Here is a 20,736-nt window from a genome sequence, read left to right on the forward strand (position 1 = left end):
TATTTGTTGGTCCACAACAAATCAATCCTTAGGATTGAGCTCTCACTAGCCACTTCCAAGATACTGATTAAAAAACTAAAATGGCATTCTTAAATTACCCTGGAAAACATACCTGCCCAGAGAAGGGGGGAAGGCTGTCTGTCCAGAGCCATCTCTCCTAATGACCAACACCTGGGTAGAGATGTTGCCACTGCCTTGAAGGCTTTCCGTGGGCCTGAAATTCGGGCAGAAGGTGAGGGAGGACATTTTCATCACATGATCATGGCCTGATGTCTTGCTGTTGTGAATCAGAAGGTATTTGGGATAATCTTTAGGTACTCTCACTGGATTATTTCAAAACTAAAATGAATTTTTAAAATTAATTTCAGAGAGAAAAGGAGGAGAGAGATTGAAACATCAATGATGAGAGAGAATCATTGATTGGCTGCCTCTTGCACGTCCCCAATGGGGATCAAGCCCGAAACCCAGGCATGTGCCCTTGACTGGAATCGAACTCAGGACCCTTCAGTTTGCAGGCCAATGCTCTTTCCACTGGGACAAACCAGCTAGGGCTGAATTCTTATTTTTGATGCCTGTTTTACTAAACTCAATACTGTCAAAAGCCTTGCAGGTGATAGAAGTCAGAGAAGTGGAGACTGGGAGAGTGTGCGCTCTCCCTGAAGGGCTGGCCCCTGTCATGCAGAAGTGATGGCCCAGCAGCTGGGCCACTTCTCATTTGGCAAGAGAAGCCAGATGTCTAGATTTTATATGCAGTCTTTCAGTTTTGAGAGTCATATTTAAAAAACAATTACATTGCAGTTCAAACAAAACAAAAACCGATCTTATCTGGACCACCAGAGAAGGGCTTCAGTTCCAGACAGACAGGCAGACCCCTGCACTTAGCTTTCCGTGTCTCTTAATGTCTGTCCAGATTACAATAGAATTGATCAGATTACAGCTTTCTTTAGCCATAACCTAAATTTTCAGAAAGCATAGTAACTTTAAAAAAAGATTTAGACATACTCTGATTTCATATATATGTGTGTGTGTACATGTGTGTTTTGTGTATATATATAATTTTTTTTTTTTTCCCCAGAGAGGAAGGGAGAAGGAGAGAGAAGCATAAATGATGAGAGAGAATCATTGGTTGGTTGCTTCCTCCATGCCCCACACTGGGGATCGAGCCACAACCCGGGCATGTGCCATTGACCGGAATTGAACCCGGGACCCTTCAGTCCACAGGCCGATGCTCTATTCACTGAGCCAAACCGACTAGGGCCAATTTCTTTATTGGATTCAGGGACCAACCTCTCGTTGTTAGTATTACATTTACAAACTGTTAGGTCAGAGTGTTAAGGGCCAGTTAGAACTAATGTTACAGATGACCAGTCTTGTCTTATTGTTCACTTTTTTGCCTTCTGATTTTGTTCCCAGAGTCTGGAAGAGTTAGGCCTGTGAGGCATCCTCTTTAGGCTTGGAAAGGAAGATATAGGAAGAATCACATAGCAGCCCTGGGTTCGGGCCATGCTTCAGCTTTGCTTGCTCAGTGGAACTGGTATCATAGGATGTTTATGTGGATAGAATAAATGGGCTAACATCACTGGCCCTTTTAGGTCAGCATCAAGGTTTCTCTCTGAAACTAACATTTCTTTTCACCTTCAAACTGTTCCCTAGGGATCTACGGCAGGAAGGTGTCCGACAGGTCCACAGTAGCTGGTTCCGTCTCTCCTTTGTCTACAACCACTATCTCTTCTTTGCCTGTATCCTGGTGGTGCTATTGGCCATCATCCTGTACCTTCTGCGGTTACGCCGAATTCACCACCGACAAACTCGAGCCTCAGCTCCATTGAACTTGCTGTGGATTGAAGAGATGGTGCCCATGATTGGGGTACAGGTGGGGCCATGAGGCTGGGCAAGGACTGTGGAAGCTCAAGTACTCCAGAGCTGCTGCTCATTGAATTCCACCGCTTTCTTGTAATGGCTTTGGATGCTCTTTGCCTGATCATATGGATATTTGGCATTGGAATTTCCACTTTATTATCTTCTTAAATTCCTCTTAATCTCCAGGTCCTCTTATCTGAGAGAAGCTGTAACGTAGTCTGCGAAGAACTAAGTAATGAGAGATTGGTGCTAACAAAGGTGACCAGCCTTAGTCCAATTGAAGCACGCTTCTCCTTTAACTGAGAGATCTGGTGTGTTCCAGGGATCTAGACTTTTCTCCCCTTGCTAAAGCACAGAGTTTGGCATTGGGCATACTGGAAGCTGAGGTGAAACCAAATTTGGAGCTTCTGATACAAAGCCGAAGACATTCTAGCAAGTGCAGCAGTCCCTTCTTTCTCTGTAACAGAGATATCATTTATGTGGAGATCCACAACCCTTAATAGGGGTCCAAGATAATTTGCAGTTCAGTGGAACAGATACGAATTTCCAGGCAACCAAAATAACACAACTTCCTTGCTTCTTTGAGAAAGAAGCCATTGAGTGTGGACCAAGGTCCCTGACAGTGTTGCTGATGTTAGTATGTGTTTTAAAAGGTTAGAAACTAAATGACTGGATCATCAAAGATTTTTTCTAATTCTTATCTGATGTCTTGTATGACCAGGACAGAAAAATTTTCCATGTCTATGGGCCTCAGAGGCTGTTTGGGCATTAATTTTTCTTTTTGATTCTTAAATATGCTTGTAGGATGGAGAAACTGTGATGGTTTGGAGACCTGGGTTTGGTTTCAGGTCACTGTCCTATAGGCCTATTTAAATTTTTTTTTTTTTTTTTTTTTTTTTTACTGATTTTATTGGACTGACATTGGTTAATAAATTAGTTAGGTTTCAAGTGCACAATTATGTAATACATCAGCTATATATTATATTGTGTGTTCACCACCCCAAGTCTCCAGGCCTATTTTTATGAGTCCGTATACAGGAAGATTCAAAAGAGTTCCTTTATTTCACTGCTAAGATCAATAAAATTAATAGTTTGGGAAGGGATATATTTGGGTTGTTTTTAAAGAAGGAAAGAACCATATTAGGATAGTAGGCAAAGGCAATAAAATCCAAGCTCTTATTTTTTTCTGAGAAATCAAAATTTTCTCAATTTGACTCTGGAAATGTCTGAAAAGAAGCAAATTCTAAACTTTGGAATAAATAGATAAATATGTTATTAGACCACATGGAAACTTTCAGAACCTTTGTTAAAAAATTGCTCAGTCACAAACAGCATTTCTTTTAATGAGGAGAGAGGAAAAGCCATAATTATTGCATTTTCATCCGTGACTCCAGGAGCTTTGCCCTTTCTGTTCTGTCCTTTACATTGCAGGAGGATTCATTCATGAGCTTCCACCTTCCCCCATGGTATGTTCTTTATGCTTTATCCTTTCTTATATGGACCCTTGAATGTCCTGCCCAAGAATGTGCTCCCAGAGTTGAAGTAGCTTTCTTTTCTTTTCTTTCTTTCTTTTTTTTTTTTTTTGGTCACCTTCATTTCTAAAAGTAGATAAATAGGGAAAATGGACCTTGACTTTCAAGTTAAAAAATGAAAAAGATTTTTTTTATTTTTTATTTTTTCTCCCTTTAATCCTCACCCAAGGATATACTTTATAGATTCCTAGAGAGAGAACAGGAGAGACAGAGAGAAACATCAGTGTGAGAGACATTGATCAGCTGCCTTCTGCATGAGCAATTCTAGCTATTTAGGCATGTGCTCTGACTGGGAATCGAACTTGCACCGACAATACCCCCAGTGCACAGACAATACTCTAAGCAACTGAGCCACCTGGCCAGGGCAGAAGTGAAATTCTTAAAATGTAAATTTCATACTGTGAGCAGAAGGGAATTAAATGTTCATAAAACAGAAAGATCAAGGTAAATAGATGACAAGTCTTGAACTGTTTTCACATTGGATAATAATGGATTTAGTAAAATATCTTATAGTTTCCTTTGGGGATATATTTTTATGACTTATAATAATTTCCATTACTTTCTAAGACTTCTAAATTTCCTTGATTTTCTTTGACTTATCTTTCTGTCACTGTGAGTGAGCCCTCTCGCCTTATGAATGCTGCTTATAAATAATGTCAAAATGTTTTTCTTAATCTTTGCCTACTCAGGTAACTCTTTTCCTCTCACCTTTATTTCCAAATACTATTGTATTTGTATTTTTCTTGTAGATCCAGTCAGTGATCTAGTCAAAAGCTACCTAATAGGTTAACTGATCCCTTTCATGTCTCAAAATGAAGTTGAAGCAGGAGGAGGTGGTGATTAGTCCAGATAGAAAGCTCTTAGGAAGTTTTTCTTCCTGGTTATAATAATAATAATAGCTATCATTTGTTAAGCCCTTATTGTGTAGCAGTCATTCTGTTAAGATTTTTATACATACTATTCAATCATCATGGCATTCTTTCAGATTGATATTACCATGTTGTTGTTTTTTTACAGTTGAAAAACTCAGGATACTTACGTTTATAATTTTTTCACTGTAAATGTATTTCATATTCTTAATTTATTTTAATTAGTCTTTAATTAGTGTGCTATATCCTGTATATTATTTTAATATTATAATCTCGGCTTGTTTTTATTGCCGTGAGTAAAATGTGTCAGAGTTCCATAATATAAAATGAAGGACCCATTTTTTATCACTCCCTGCAGAAAAACTGAATAGATGCTCTTAGTATTGGTTCCTGTACTTCTCCTATTGCTCCCAATTAATGATCTTAAATTACATTTCATTAGCTAGAAACAGTAGCCATTTATTTCTTGGAGAGGGGCAACTATATATATTGCTTTCTTTCCATGAAATATTTTTACCTTTAGAGTCAGACAGTCTGTCTTGCTTTTTAGCTCTGTTTCAAAATATTTTTAAAAGGTTTCTTTTCTTTTTGCCTTCTGAGTAGTATATAAACTACTCAAAAGGCAAATTATGGTTTCATAAAATTCACATTCCAGTAGTTCCTTTGAATCCTACAAAGTAGTTTTTCCGATAATAGCAACAATGAACCTGAACTGTTTAGTACTTTTATCATCACTGAGACAGGTCACAAATGTCAGAACCAGTGTTGGTGGCTTAAAGGGGTGATGTTCTCTTAGCCTTACAATGGCACAACCCATTGCTCTTCTCTGAATTCTTATCACTACAGCATAAGGAAAGTATGAGTAACATCCAACTATATGGCATTATATTCACTTAAGTTGCAGTTAATTCTGAGGGAAATTGTACTGTCTTTCTCTTTGTTACCTTAGCTCCTTTGATTTTCCTTGGTCAAGGAAATTAGTCACTTTCCACTAGCCGTTTTATTTATTCTTTTGATGTCATCCAAAATATTTTGTCTGTTCTTTCCTCAGCCTAAGAGCTTCCTAAATAGAAGCTCCTCCCCTCCTCCCAGCCCTATTTCTTATAGTTTTGTGTTTTGCTTTTTGTCAGGAGTGAAAAACATGTGGGTGGAAAAGAACATCGGACTTCATGAACAGCAGTCTTGGATTCTAGTCCTGGCTTTGTCATTAACTAGCTCTGTTACTCCGGGCAAGTCACTTGCCCTCTGTGGTTCATTTCTCATCTGTAAACAGGGTGGCTAAACAAGATGACCTGAGGTTAGTTCCAAAGGGAGAACCATTGGCCTAAGACATCAAATGCAGGTGAGAAGGTAGGAAAGTAATACGGTTTCAGGAAGAGGATTTTGGTCTTCGGTTTTGAAGACTAGAGGAGCCAATGGTCGTCTACTTCATTCATTACCTCTGGCATTCCCTGGTGCGAATGGATATCTAACAGCTATCATTATACTTCCATTCAGGGCATGAGATTTTAAAAGGGATTTTAGAGGTCTTCTGTTCAACCCCCTTGATTTTATAGATGATGAAATGGAACCCCAGAGCAATAGTAATATGTGCTGTTACTACTACTAGTGACAGCTGCCATGAGATACTCAGAATCTTCCTGCAAGATTGTGTATTTCAATAGAGTCTATTCTTTATAATAATAGCTGACTGCAACTATTATTATAAACATGTCCCATCTTTGTAACTGCTTCTGATACTCACTTGTGATTGTTTTGCTCGTATTTAGGAATAAAATATGAAAGAAATGCTTTGCTAGGGACAGTACCAAGTTTTCATTACATCTATTCTAGCTTCTGTATTTAATACTTTAAAATTTTAGATAGATACCTTTTAAACAATTTGCTTAATTTTGTACAATTTTTTTTCTTTTGTTAATCCTCATCTGAGGAGATTTTCCATTGATTTTTAGAGAGAGTGGAAGGAAGGGGGAGAGACAGTGAGAAACATCAATGTGAGACATCAATTGGTTGCCTGCTACACAAGTCCCAACCAGTACTAGGGATCAAGACTGCAACTGAGGTACAAACTCTTGACTAGAATGGAACCCAGGACCCTTCAGTCTACGGGCAGACACCCTATCCACTGAGCCAAACCAGCTAGGGCTTGTGCAGTTTTCTTAAGCATAGCATCCAAGTAATTCATGTGATAGTTACAATCTAAATTATTTAAGGTATAAATGCCTATTAGATCTACCTCACTAAGGAACATGGTTGTATTTCTTGGGCATTTTCCAGATCCCTTACAGAAATTGTGCTGTTTCTCTTTGCTATCTTTAAACTTCTTTTCAATAAGGTGGATGTTTCATATTCTCCCAAAGTAGTTCTTCAGTTATGCTAGTTTCAGAGTCCTGCCAGTAGGGCCATATGTTCTCCAAACTTGTGAGGATTTTGTTGGTGTTATAAAAAGTATTTGTTAAAAAATAAGGCCTTTTAAAAATATCCTAATAGACTTCCCTTGTATTATTACTTAAGTTTTCCTTTGTTCTAATGTTTACTATTTCTCAGTACTTTTATTGGAAGGACAGAGGAGAAAGGTATCTTGACCATTTTGTTTCTCTGGAAGACTGAGCAATAGAAATCCTTTTATTTGTAAAGTGAATTATTACTCATACTATAAGGACTTTCTACTTTTAAAATGTATTCAATCATTGCTTGCCATTTTTTTTTTTATTAAGGTATTACATGTGTGTCCTTATCTCCCCTTTGCCCCCCTTCCCACCCCCCTGGTGTCTGTGTCCATTGGTTATGCTTATATACATGCATACAAGTCTTTTGGTTGATCTCTTCCCCCTTACTCCTCCCATCCCCTCCCTTCTGTGTTTTCAGCAAAGTTGAAAAAATTTCTGAACCACAGAATGTTTGTAGCCAAGTGTGATCGAGGCCAGCCTGAAGTCATGTCTGCACCCGAGCCTCTTCTGTTTTAGTGCAGCTGCTCAGACACCCCTGGTCGCCTGCCACTCCTCCACCATTCCACTCCACCCTCCTAAACAGCCTCTTTTGCAGAGCACCTGCCAGGGTTTGGCCTGTGAAGACTACTGGTGCTGAAGGCTCTGCCTTTTACTAGCTTCATAAGAGTCTTGCTCTGCAAACAGGATCCCAAATACTTTGATTTCTGTCACTATGTTGTATATGAAATAATTAGTTCCTCATTAGTTAACACGGTAAAGTTTCTGCCTCGAGCGATGGACTGCAGTGTTGAAAGACTTTTTTTTTTTTTTTTTAAATGATCCACAACAGATGCTCCCATCTCCCTTTAAAAGACCAAAGGCTGCCTGTATTGCATCAATTTTGGGGCTTACTAAGATTGTATGTTTTTCTAATGTTTCACATTAAATAATTTTGCTGAACAGTTCTTAAAATACTCGCTGGTAAATACTGTTAAATCATTGTTGAGCAAACTGTGCAATGCATATCAGAGGGGAGGGCATTCTCCTTTGTGCTGGGACATGGGTATATGTGTTACCTATTATATGCCAGAATAAATCCACCATTCATTCCAGGACCAGAAGGAAGGATTACTGCAGATAAACTGGTTATCCTAAGATTCTGATCATCGGTGTTGGTCTTTGCAACCAGCATCACTTTAAGGCAGTAGCTACTCGTTATCCCTGTCATATGGATAGCATTTGTCACTGTTAAGTTAAAGACAGAAATATTCTGGGTTAAGAAAAGCAGGTGTTTTAATTCCTTTGATGTTTTAAAAACAACTGACAGAACTGTTGAGGGACCTTTGAAAACATTATAAATTTATTTAATCTTGTATGTGATGACTTATTTTGGAAGAGGTGCCTGGGACATCAATCTCTAATCATTTTCCATTCATTCATGCAATATTTGGTATGTTGGGAATAATGCAAACCTAAAAATAATTCAGATAATCTCCGTTCACCAGGATTGTCGATAGGCATATTGTAGTTATATAGCTTAATGCAACCAGATCTGTTTTTTCAAACTTACTCGTCTTTAATAAAATGAAAATGAAGTAAAGTATCTGAACCTTGAACTTAATTCATTTGTTGCTCCTTTGTTGGAGGGAACTGTACAAGCGTTAGCATATGATTCTTTGTATTGGATCAGAATGCCCTCTGGTGACTATTAACTAAGGACAACTTTAGTTTGGGGATCAGGAGAAATGGTATGGGAACCTACCCCAGTGACTCTAGTTCCCTTTTTGAAACAATTCTGTCTAGAAGAGATGATATCCCATTAATAGGATCAACGTAAAAAATAACAGATTTAAAAAGGAACCGTTATTGTAATCAGACCTAATGACATTCTTTTTAAAAATATTTTATTGATTTTCCACAGAGAGGGAGAGGGATAGAGAGCCAGAAATGTCGATGAGAGAGAAACATTGACCAGCCGCCTCCGGCACACCCCCCCACCCCCCCACATTGGGGATGTGCCCGCAACCAATGTACATGCCCTTGACCGGAATCGAAGCCGTGACCCCGCAGTCCACAGTCTATCCACTGAGCCAAACCAGTTTCGGCCCTAATGACATTCTTGATCCAGTGGCTTCCAGAAACGGGCAAAGAATTTTTAAAAACTTGACCAATTTGGAAGCCATTTGATATGCCAAGGTCATTCTCTTAGCAAAACCCAAGTTCTTTGGCTCTAATGAGCTCTCAAAAGCAGTTTCAGTCCTTCACAGCTGATCCTTTTAGAATTATTTTGGGACTCTTCGGAGTTCGCTCATGAGCCAAAGGGCAACACTGAGCAGAGCCAAGGAGCCTGACTGGTGAGTAGCAGCCAAAGGAGTTGGAACGTACATTAGCAGAGTGCTAATGCCCAAGCCCACCTGTGAGAGGAAACCAGGCAGTAAGGAAAGCAGCATCCACAAATTCAGAGCCGAAACGACAGCATCGACAGCCACATACACAAACTTCTCCCATCAGAGCATTAAAAAAATATTTTTAATTTCATAAGTAAGGATATTTACAATGAAGTAAACTCAAACAAAACCAAAAACCCTAAGTTTTCCTTAAGTATCCTTCACCCTATCCCAGTTCCCCTCACCAAAGGTAGTCACTGTTACCAGTTTCTATACACTTGTACTTTTATATAAATGTTTTGAAAAAGTTTTGTACTTTAAAAAAGTACATTGTTCTGTCCCTTGCTTTTTTTCACTTAATATATGGCTGAAGAGCTTACTATTTTAAACTGTTACATAATATTCCACAGTATACATTTACCATAGTTACCAACCTAACTACTTAGGTTGGTTTCCAATTTTTCACCATTTCAGCAATTCTATAATGAATTTCCTTACAGATACAGCTCTTTGTGCATTAGAATATCTGTAGGGCAGGCACTAATAAGTCAATTTGCTGGCCTAAGGGATTATATAGTTGACATCATAAAGATAATGCCAAACTGCCCTCTGAAAAATACCATATAAACTTATGCTCTCACTAAGAATATTTTCTTATACCTGTGCATTACCTGATTATCTTTTTTCTTTCTTTTTCCCTCAATCTGACAATGGCAGGCATTGTTTTAATTTGCTCCTCTGTGATCATGAGTGAGACTAAACAGCTTTTTGTATGGTATTTATTGGCTATTCATCATTCTTCTTATGAGAATTGTATACTGATATCCTTATTTTATCTTCTGGTTATTAACCTTCTAGTCTCTTTTAAGAATTGAAAACATTTTCTCTTAGCCAGTTACCTTTCCTTCTTAACCTTGTTTCGGGGATGCCATCAGGCCAAAAAGGAGTGGTTTATACCTGTGTATATGCCAAAGCCAGCAGAGTCGCTGCTGCCATCTTGGTCCTGCGAGGAAGGGGAACTCTCCGGGAGAGGAAGTAGAGCGCTGTAATGGCAGTAACTGAGGTGATTCCCTGCGAGGGGAAAAGAGTCTCATCGAGTGCCAGCAGGAAGCGCGCCACCCTCCTGATTTCCGCTCACCTTCCATGTATCTCCTCCAGAACCAGTGAGTAACCACGAGGCACCTCCCAGCCCCAGGCAGGGGGTCCCTGCAGCTCCACCTCTGGTCTCTGCTCCTCAGTCTCCTTCCCCCTCTTCTGCTGGCCACTTAAATGCATGTGTGCCCCAGGTGCCACCTAAAGTTTCTGCGCCTATCACTTTATACACTCTCTCTCGGTGATCTGACCCACCTTCCACTGTGGGTGCCCCCAGCATGGCCCTCACATTTTAAGCCATTCTTTGCACTCTTATCCCTAATTTTATACCTACAGTAATCTTGTATTTTTAAAGCAGGGCTGACCCCAGCCCATGAGGGGTATTATTATCCTGTGCGGTGAGTAGAGGAGGTGGTGGTGTTGCCAGCTATTGGTAGGAAGATCTAAAGTCTCATTTTCATTACTGCCTCTTCAGAACGAGGGGCTGGGACTGGCAATAGGGTCTGTATTCCCCTTTCATGATGGCAAAGATAATATTTTTATATCAAACCTGTACATCTATTTCACTTCTTTTCCTTTTCAGAGCTGTCCATGGTGACAATTTCAGACTTTGCTTATTCTAGAATGTGTGGCAGGGGGACTTGCGCAGCCCTTGCATTCCCTGTGGACATCTGAGCCCTCTGGACTTATCCGTGTGAATGTATCCTCTCACATTCAACATACCTCCATCTGTTGACATAGCCGATGTCTAGCGTGGCACTCATTCCGATAGCCTCATTTTTGCTGGTCATGTTTAAGCATGCCCCCAAAAGAAAGTTTGGAATCTTCATCTTTCCTCACTGCATTTCTACAGCAATATTCTATTCCTTACAACCTCTATGTTTCATCATTCTTCTTAAACCCACTCCCACCATGAAGCCTTTTACCCCATCACTCTCACTCTCACCTGCATTCCTGCAATAGCACTGCTGCTTCTCACCAGTCTCTTTGTTGCTCATCTTCAATTTATCATGCCAGAGTACCAGACCGATCTTAATATGACCCATAGCAGGCCCTTAGTAAATATTATTAAGTAAAACAAAATGTGCATATGATGATCTTGGCTCCTTGGGGGGGGGGGGGTTCTGGTTCAGCTCTGACAGCTATGTGCTCAGCATCCACTGTCTGCGCACCCTGTTCTCTACTCAGCCTTTTATCTGCTAAAACGACTCTCCTATGTGTATGCAAGATTCAGGGATGATATTATTTGCTAGATGGTAAAAGGCAGATTCAAACTTTAAGAAGCTGGCATCCTGAAAGCCAGAAATTGGCTGGGATGGTGTGTGGGTAATTAGGAGAAAAACATCACATTAGAAAGCTGCTACTCAACTTCCTCTTTAAAAAAAAAAGGGGGGTAGGGGGGGAATGTAGTGCCCACGCTATTCTCTCACTGTTGTAATCAGTGCTTCGAATGCCCAAAAGCCTGTGAGAGGCTCCCTGTTCTTAGTAGCCAGTAACCACCAGCCAGACTTACCAGAATCCGGTGATCAAATTGCACCATAGTAGGATTCTCAAAAACATTCCTCAGGATGGGAGAGAAGGTGAAAAGGTCTTCTGGGATCCAAGATTCTCCCATCTTGGGGAAGGAGTTGTAAACAAGCCCAGCATCCAGTCCTGCCACAAAAGCCCCTGCATGCCAAGGGAAATGGTATTTATTAAAATGAGAGAAAGAGGAGGCCAGCCAAAACTGGTTTGGCTCAGTGGTAGAGCGTCGGCCTGCGGACTGAAAGGTCCCAGGTTCGATTCCGGTCAAGGGCGTGTACCTTGGTTGCGGGCACATCCCCAGTAGGGGGTGTGTAAGAGGCAGCTGATCGATGTTCCTTTCTCATCGATGTTTCTAACTCTCTATCTCTCTCCCCTCCTATCTGTGAAAAACCAATAAAATATATATTTAAAAAAAAAAAAAAAAAAAAAGAGGAGACCAAAGTACTATTCTGACACAGAAAAAGTTTATCTGGATGGGGTTAATGAGGGGAAAAAAGGGACATATGTAATACTCTCAATAATAAAGATTTTTAAAAAAAATAGTTTATTATCTCAGAGTTAGATAAAATGAAGTGCTATTAGTAGGAGGAAAGAATAGAAACAGAGGGCAAAGACGGTGGGTATGAGAAAGGCAGATGTGGAAAGGAAATATGAAGTTACAGGAAGAAAGGGAAAAGCATTAGGCAAGAGACCTGAGAGTGGAATGAAAATGGGCCATCTTGAAGAGTCCTACCTGAGAGAGCTGTAAGGAACACCAGGCCTGTTGTTCCGTGAGCAAATCGTCTCAACCACAGGAGCTGACGGGTTTCAAGCAACTAAATAAAAAAAAAATTACTCAAGTTAACAGAACTGCAGGAACTCCAGGAGGCAGCAAAGATCTCCATGGCTAAACCCAAGTGACAACTTGATATTCTGATGTCTAAACGAGGCTGGGTACTCCCAACCGATACTCTGTTCTAACACACATCGTATTTTATTAAATTTATACATTTACCACCTATCTTCTCTGCTATCCTGCAAGTTCTGTGAAGGCAGGAACTGCCATTTGTTTTATCACAGTAGCCCTAGCCCAAGACTTGGCTAGGTACTCAATACAAATCTATTTCATAACTGCATGATTTGCATTGCAGGGGAGTAGGGGTGGGGGTATGGGACGTGGGGAATATGCTTCGCCATGGTTAAAATGATGTGGCTTAAAATATAGGACTGGATTTTCATCTTGTGTGTGATATTTAATGCTTACTAAATATAATCAGAATCAAAATTGCATAAAACGCCTAGGTGGAGATTCTGGCATTTAATGCCTATAGTGGAGATTCTTGTATTTTTGGTAAAATCAAAATTTATTTTTGCTATAGCCAACTTTTGATACTAATCAGTGAGTCAGAACTTTATAAACAGGTAACCATAAAGATACAGAAGGTGAAGTCAGAGTGCTGCCCTTAAATGCTTTGCAATCTAGTCCGTGAAGAATGAGGTATCATTACTGAGATTTTTGTAGCACAACATCAGGGCTGTCAAATAGAACTTCTGCAGTGACGGACATGTTCTAGTATCTGTGCTGCCTCCAATAAGTGAAAAATGAGAACTTAAACGGAGGCTAGAGCAATTTAAAATTAAATAAAAAGTTAATTTTATTTAAAGTTGAAGTGAATAACAGGTTTGCTTAAAGTTAATTTTATTTAATATTAATTAAATTTAAATAGCCATATGTAGCTAGTGAGCTACTGTGTTGGATAGCATCTCCAACTATATGTTTGACTATGTCAAGTCTTTTCTGTAATTAGTGGAATATAAATAAATTTTAAAATTTGTTGATAATTAAAAAGTCAGAAGAGACTGTTTGGGAATGAGGGTTATATGTGAGTGTGTGGTGTATATGTATAGAGGTGGGTTGGGAAGCCAGATAACAAGAAATAAAAGGAAAGAATGGGTTGTCAGAATCCAGCCATCATTATGGGTAATCATTTTAGAAATTTGGCTTATAAGGCCAGGAGAACAGCAATTTTTCAGATGTGGACTTGTCTACTATTCCAATGTTTCAGCTCCATCTGGCTTCCCCGTAGGATGACTGACAAGTCAACATCTCCCATCCTTGTTGGGATCCAGGTCACTGGCTCCAAGTACCTATTGGATGATTCTACTTAAAAGTTCTACTGACATCTCAAAGTCTACTCCATGAACAGATTATCAAGGTCAACCATGTCTTCAGTACCTAAAATATTGTTCATTAAAAAACACACACCTAGAAAAAACTTTAATCAGCCTATAAGAAAATACTTGTGGCAAGATCACTAAGCTTTACTATAGTGTTCGACTTGATAAATGGCAGGTCTCTATCCAAAGAACCAACAACCCAATATGGCTCTTGTGCACCACCACAGGGCCAGAAATCGCTCTTGTTCTGGCTTCCTTGCTTCGCCATTCCCATCCCTCCATAGAGTGGTTGGGATATCTCTTATTGTTGGTACTCAGTCCCACTTTTTCTAAAATTCATGTTTTCACCTTTTCCAATAAGCAATGCTGACAAAATACTCATCTCTTATACCATTTCTCCGTTGAGTGAGTTTCTCCAGCTCAAAATAACTACATGTTTTACTCTGCAATCTCAAAGCTATACAGTCCCAAAGTTTAATGTTCCTCTAAACTTTGGTTTTATCTGGTTGCTGGTAAATTGGTAGATTTGGGAATATGTACATTTTGACTTAACTTCTTAGTAGAGCCGGAATTACCTGTCAGCCCTTTGTAGAAGTGTAACAATACAGACCGCCTTTTACCTTGTGCGGAGGAAGCAGCAGTGAGAGTGAAGTCCACAAGCTGGCGCAATAAAGAACCAGGGCTGATCCCAGGTGGGCAGCCAGGCGGTACTGACTGACCCGAGGGATGTCATGAGAATCTGGTTTTTCTTCTAATCCACTTTTCACCATATACCATCCCAACAGGCCCTAGAACCAAAAAGAGAAGAGGCAAAGAAAACAAAGTTGAAAATGTCTATTCAACTTTGCTCTCGGAGAAAGTGAGTTATCGATTATCAGGCATCCTCCCTGCCTTACCCTTCCTTTCCGTGCCCCTCCCATATCCTCCGTATCTCAGGAATCATGACTTACCCACCTTTCCACATACAGCACCATAAATATTTAACTGCTGATTAGATTATCATTTTATTGGAGTATAAGTTAAATATAGAAAAGCATACAAAAGCTTATCTGTGAGCAAAACCTTACATATACTTGACATGATTTAACATTATGTGAACCAGTGAAATATGAGAATAAAAAGAGAGCTCTTTTTATAAAAACCAGATTGATTGTTTTGAAAAGCCTGAAAAGCCTTAAAAACAACTACTGTTAAGTTAGGTGGGAATAAATTAAAAAAGCTTTGTGAGGGTAAAAATCTGTAAGGTTTTGCAGTCAGATTGCTTTGCAAATATCTACATTTTCACTTCTCTTAAGGGAAATAAAATAAAATGATAGTTTATGGGAGTGTAAGAGATCTGAGCTTGAACTCATTTCCTTCTACTTGGTTCATAATTTCATAATTTCCACGTTAAATTAACCAATTCACTTTCTCCTGATCAAACTTTGATATTTCTTTGATGTCTTGATACTCTCCCTTTGGGCCTGGATACTTTGACCCAAATATTCATGTCTTTTCTAATACCCCTTTTCTTGGCTCTCAGCCCGAGTCACTCAATGATCCTTTCCTACCATTTATAGTATATAGTACTTAATACCTCTGAGCTACATCTATATTCTAAAATTCCTCAACCCATAAGCTGTTTTCTCTTTTGGAATTTTCTTATTTGCTTCTATTATTAGCCATTCTACCATAGGGATCCCAGTTTCGCACAGAACTGGCAACATAGAAAAAGGGAAGAGATGAGAATCCAGGAGAGCCGTGGTGGGAAAGAAACTCTAATTCTTGTGACACAAAAATATATTTGAATGCTTACTGATTCCAGGCACTAACCTAAGTTCTTTATATGCATGATCTCATTTAATATTCATGCAACCCAAACAGTAGGTACCATTATTATCCCTATTTACAGGCAAGGGAAGCATAGCCTACAGAAGTTAGGACTTGCCTACTACGTGGTCAAGCTGGGCTTTAAAGCCAGGCATGCTACGCTAAAATCCACGCGTTCACCTATTCTGTTAATGCCAACTAGGAAGCTCTTGGGAACATCTCTTGTTTCCCAAACTTGAATAAGTCTCACCTGGAAGCATACTAAACCACAGAGGGCAAGAACACGTCCTTTCATGTTGTGGCTGAGCCAGCCCTTTCTCCAAAAGTAGGCAGCAGGCAGGATGTATGCGAGGCCTACCAGGCGACCCCACATTCGGTGAGAGTACTCCATGTACCAGATGAACTTGAATTCTGCCAGCGTCATATCATGATTTAAGCTGGGGGAAAAGGGAAATAAATAAGCAAGAGGAAACATCCATCTCAATTTTATTTCCCAATGGAATGCAGGAACTTTCTCAGTCTTGATGCTTGATAGGTCTATCCTCTTCTTCATCAGGGACCTCAGGATCTCTTTGGAATTGGAGGTTTAGCGTAGGAAGCTCACTAAACGTAACGGAGCCAAATATCAAATAACGGGATCTAATCTTCTGACATGTTTAAATGAGCAAAAGATTGAGTGGGTCTCATCGGACACTTACCTGATTTTTTATAATACTTACATTTTAAATTCTGGAAATTGCTGATATTTTTGGAATTCTGCTTCCCATTCCTCTTGGCTTGTAGGTGGCTTCATCTCCTTTATTAAATGCCAGTCTACCATTGAGAGGCCAGACTCTGTCAATCTTAGGAAAGAAATGAGAAAAAGAGAGAGAGAGAGAGAGAGAGAGAGAGAGAGAGAGAGAGAGAGAGAGAGAGAGAGAGAGAGGAAGAGAGAATATGTGTAATCCTGGATGACTCATAAATAGTTTATGACAACAAGTGGATCTAATGGTAAACATTTCATTGTTTCCTCTCTGACATTTTTCTCTTCTCTTACTGCTTAGAATTTTGACAGAAACAGCAAAATCAACCCTTAGGTCAAGGAAATTTGCCCTAAATGCATAACCAAGGAAAATATATTTGATATAGGGATAACACACTTTAGGTTCTTGAGTAAATTTAAAGACAGTAAAATTCAAATTTGTCACTGCCTGTAACAGCCTATATAACACATACAGTATTTGAAATAAGGGCACAGGGAATGTGGAGAGAATTTGAGAACACATACTTAATTAAAACCAAAGGTATTTTCACCAAAAGGAGTTAGTGTTCCCTAAGTTAAAGGCTGATTTTAAGCTTGAGGCAGGAAATATACAAGAGCCTGGAATATTTTATCATCCAGAAAGCAAGGACTCAAAGGTTACCAGGGTCCTGTGAAAACGACTCTGAAGCCAATTTGAGAGGTTCTCACTGACTAAGGATGGGAGAATTTGAGCATAACATCACTGCAATGGATTGAAATATATCAAGTATGTTTAAACCTATGAGCTCATAATGATACTTAAAAACACACACTTCATTGTTTACCTTTGGAGGGTACGTGGGAACCAATTTATTATTTTGAAAATTGGTAAATAAAGAGAAAGAATCAAGTATGTACTCTACTTTTCCTATATGCAATGTACCTTAGGATAATCCAGTTGTTGATGAGGTAAAGTTTCTCTTTAGAGCTACTAGACTATTACAATTTAAACTATAATGAAATAATGGGTCTGGGCAATGATCACCAATGGTGGTTGGTATCTCTAATAAACACTATTTATAAACGTTAATAATCACCAATGAAGTATTTTGCCCTCTGTCCCAACCTAAAGCTGATCAAGCAATAACCAGTTTACAGGAAATACAGGGGACAATGGGAGTTGTTAATCACCACCACCATTGTATGCAAATCAGAAAAATCCAGACTGGGAAACTCTATTGGACAAACGATTTGGGTTTATTCAATAAAAACTGCAAATGGGAGGGTGGGGAGGGTGATGAGGAGGAAAAGGGAGGTATAAAGAGATCTAAGAGGCATATGAACTAATTATGATGTATGGAATTTATTATATTTGCGATTCATTCAAACTGTACACAAAATTTTGAGACAAATTTGAACTCTATTATAGGGAGAAATATACACAAACAATGTACAGCTAACAATTAAGATCTAAACCAGTCTTTATGAAGTACTCCTATTAAATAACCCTAAACGGTTCTATGTCAGGGCAAGCTATCAGACATATTCCCTCTGTAGGCCTCAGTTTCTGCATTTGTCAAATGAAGGAACTAGACTACATGATTCCAAGGGTCCTTTCCCCCTTGGTCATCCTGTACCTCTACTGATGACCCAAACAGCTGACAATGCTATGAGCAAATTACTCACCTAGTTACTCCACCAAGAATAACTGCTCCAGCCACTGTTCCACTGCAGACCAGGAGCCATCGGCCCACCACCCGCTCAGCAGCCTTTGAAGGAACGGACACCGTACCCCTTCCAGACTGTAAAGCTACTTCAGAGATGGTGCTGTACTGCCCTGGCCTCAAGGGGATCCCGATCCCACAGCGGCAGCCACACTAAGGATCAAGACAGACAAATGACAACTGGAGAAAGAGGGAAAGATCTCACTTCACTGCTACCCACCCTCAGTCCCACTGCGCTGTGCAACATCTCCACTGCTGCTGGCCCGGTAAACCATCTCTTCACTGGATTACTGTCTCCACCTTCCTACTAGTTTTCCCGCCTGTAGTATTGACCTCATTCGAATCCACTGCCACCCTACATGAACCTTCTGATCTCTGCATTCTTCCCCCAGACTTAACTCTACACCTAGACATGGGTTATTTTATTTCTTCTGTGGATCTTTAAATAAGATTTCTGGGATACCACTTGTTCCCTGATAGAAAATATAGGCAGCCGGTGTGGCTCAGTCGTTGAGCATCAACCTATAAAACAGGGATTCTCGGTCAGGGAACATGCCCGGAATGTGGGCTTGATCCCCAGCAGGGAGTGTGCAAGAGGCGGCAGATCAATGATTCTCATATTGATGTTTCTACCTCCCTTCCTCTCTGCAATCAATTAATACAGGCATACCTCATTTTATTGTGCTTCAATTTTTGCACTTTACAGATATTGCATTTATTTTACAAATTAAAGGTTTGTGGCAACCCTGCATTGAACAAATTGAAGGCTTCCAGGAAAGGAGTCACCATTCTTAATGCCATTTAGAACATTTGTGATTCACAGAATGAGGTGAAAATATCAGTATTAACAGGAGTTTGGAAGCTGACTCCGACCCTCATGGATGACATTGAGGGGCTCAGGTCTTCAGGGGAAGAAATAACTACAGATGTAGAAATAGCAAGAGAACGAGGATTATAACTGGAGCCTGCTGTAACCTCATGATAAAACTTGAACAAATGAGAAACTGCTTCTTTTGGAGGAGAAAAAGTGGTTTCTTGTGATGGAATCTACTCTTGGTGAAGATACTGTGAAGGTTGCTGAAATGGCAACAACTGATTTAGAATATTACATTAACCTAGTGCTAAAGCAGTGGCAGGGTTTGAGTGGATTGACTCAAATTTTGAAAGAAGTTCCACTGTGGATAAAATGCTATCACCCAGCATCTCATGCTATAGAGAAATCATTCTCATGAAAGGAAGTCAATCAATGTAGTAAACTTCATTGTTATCTTATGTTAAGTAATTGCTTAGCCACTCCAACCTTCACCCTGATCGATCAGCAGCCATCAATAAATATCAAGGCAAGACCCTCCACAAACAAAAAGATGAGAACTCACTGAAGGCTCAGATGATGGTCAACAGTTTTTAGCAGTAAGGTATTTTTAAATGTGTGTTAAATTTTAGACATAATGTTAGTGCACACTTTATAGTATAATGAAAATGTAACTTCTACATGCACTGGAAAACCCAAAAATTCATGTAACTCGCTTATGTGACATTGGCTTTATGGTAAGGGTCTGGAACCGAACCTGCGTTATCTCCGAGGTATGCCTGCAATACCTACTGCAGACCTCAGTTTAGAAGTCACCTCCTCTGGTTGATGTTTTCACCTCTTTCCTCCGGGAAGTGTTCCCAGACTATCCTAGGTCTGCAACAGGTCCCTCTCAGCACACTTCATCTCAGCACACTTTAGGTTCCTCCTTGTCTCCCACTAAACTATGAGCTGTGGGACAACAGTGTCTGGTCCTTTCTCTCCTGCTCCTTTTGTTTCAAACACAGGTCCCTTAACCTAAAAAAACCTTAATAGATTTAATAAATGAATTATAAATAACTGTGCCCTCCTCCAGGGCAGTGACCTTTTGATAATTATATTCGCTTCCCAGTTCCTAACACTTAACAGTCACTCAATACAGTAATTGTTAGTTGAGTGGATACATGTCCTCTTCTGACCATCCCTGAGGGCCAAAAGGCCCTATTTGGTTTCCTGCTTCTAATTAAGTAAGTTTAGAAAACTTACATTAGGCCTCAATGTCCTTCTTTGCAGAAGGGAGTTATAGGTTCCTTAACCTGGTTACCGGGTATTTTTAGCAAAAAAAAAATCAAATATCTGGATAACATTTACTGAGCTTTTACTTTGTGCTAAGTGCTTAAGAATATTAAATTTAATCCTCCCAGAAATCTTATGAATGAAGCATTGTTGTTATCCCCATTTTTGCAGACGAGGGCACTGAGGCACAGGAAGGTTACCTCACTTGGCCAATAACACACAGCTAGTAAGTGGGGGGGTCCAGGTCAGAACTCAGGGGCTCTGGAAACAAGGACCCGCGTCTGGAACTCTAAGGCGCCACGGAAACGTGCTGCGGGGCCATCTACGGTCTTTCTCCCCGTGTCCGCTTCTGCGGCGGCGCGGTACCTGCGATCGAGGCGCCGCCCTGGGAGCCAGCAGTCGGAGACACGGGCTCCCCATCAAGGCCTTCAAGGGCGGAAAGAGTAATCGCTGCATACTGAGGACCGTGCCCGGCCGCCACCTGCACACCGCGGCACCCGGAGGACTCGCCCCTCTGCTGCGGAAAGAAGCACTTCCGGGTCACAC

General features: G+C 40.1%; 2 protein-coding genes across 4 annotated transcripts in view; one reads left to right on the forward strand and one right to left on the reverse strand.

Annotated features, from left to right (window-relative positions):
- ENTPD7 (ectonucleoside triphosphate diphosphohydrolase 7) overlaps positions 1 to 8,293 on the forward strand; it is a 33,186-nt gene extending 24,893 nt beyond the window's left edge. For both annotated transcript variants that reach the window (XM_084904087.1, XM_084904088.1), the window contains exon 13: positions 1,654 to 8,293. In XM_084904087.1, the coding sequence (XP_084760213.1) occupies positions 1,654 to 1,885 (232 nt within the window). In that variant the 3' untranslated portion in view covers positions 1,886 to 8,293. The remainder of the gene's footprint in view (positions 1 to 1,653) is intronic.
- On the reverse strand, positions 2,709 to 20,735 carry COX15 (cytochrome c oxidase assembly homolog COX15). 2 transcript variants are annotated; one of them, XM_084904101.1, is made up of 9 exons: positions 20,557 to 20,735; positions 18,067 to 18,257; positions 16,379 to 16,501; positions 15,910 to 16,096; positions 14,471 to 14,638; positions 12,427 to 12,508; positions 11,683 to 11,837; positions 10,035 to 10,148; positions 2,709 to 9,104 (listed from the first exon to the last, which is right to left on the reverse strand). In XM_084904101.1, exons 1-9 carry the CDS (start codon positions 20,644 to 20,646, stop codon positions 8,973 to 8,975), a joined length of 1,242 nt encoding a protein of 413 aa, XP_084760227.1. In that variant the 5' UTR covers positions 20,647 to 20,735; the 3' UTR covers positions 2,709 to 8,972. The 2 variants fall into 2 exon arrangements, with proteins under 2 accessions (XP_084760227.1, XP_084760228.1); XM_084904102.1 differs by lacking the exon at positions 18,067 to 18,257.
- Position 20,736: the final 1 nt, after the last annotated feature.

The sequence above is a fragment of the Pipistrellus hanaki genome (genome assembly GCF_964339955.1).
Source record: "Pipistrellus hanaki genome assembly, chromosome: 14".
In the NCBI taxonomy this organism is placed as follows: domain Eukaryota; kingdom Metazoa; phylum Chordata; class Mammalia; order Chiroptera; family Vespertilionidae; genus Pipistrellus; species Pipistrellus hanaki.

What these genes read in the sequence shown, in the direction of transcription:
- COX15 (XM_084904101.1), bottom strand. Translation starts at nt 20,646, where the DNA reads ATGCAGCGATTACTCTTTCCGCCCTTGAAGGCCTTGATGGGGAGCCCG. An exon ending in GTGGTTTAGTATGCTTCCAG is followed by an intron (nt 14,639 to 15,909) that starts GTGAGACTTATT and finishes TTTTGGTTCTAG; the next exon opens with GGCCTGTTGGGATGGTATAT. An exon ending in GTTCCTTACAGCTCTCTCAG is followed by an intron (nt 11,838 to 12,426) that starts GTAGGACTCTTC and finishes CTTGGCATGCAG; the next exon opens with GGGCTTTTGTGGCAGGACTG.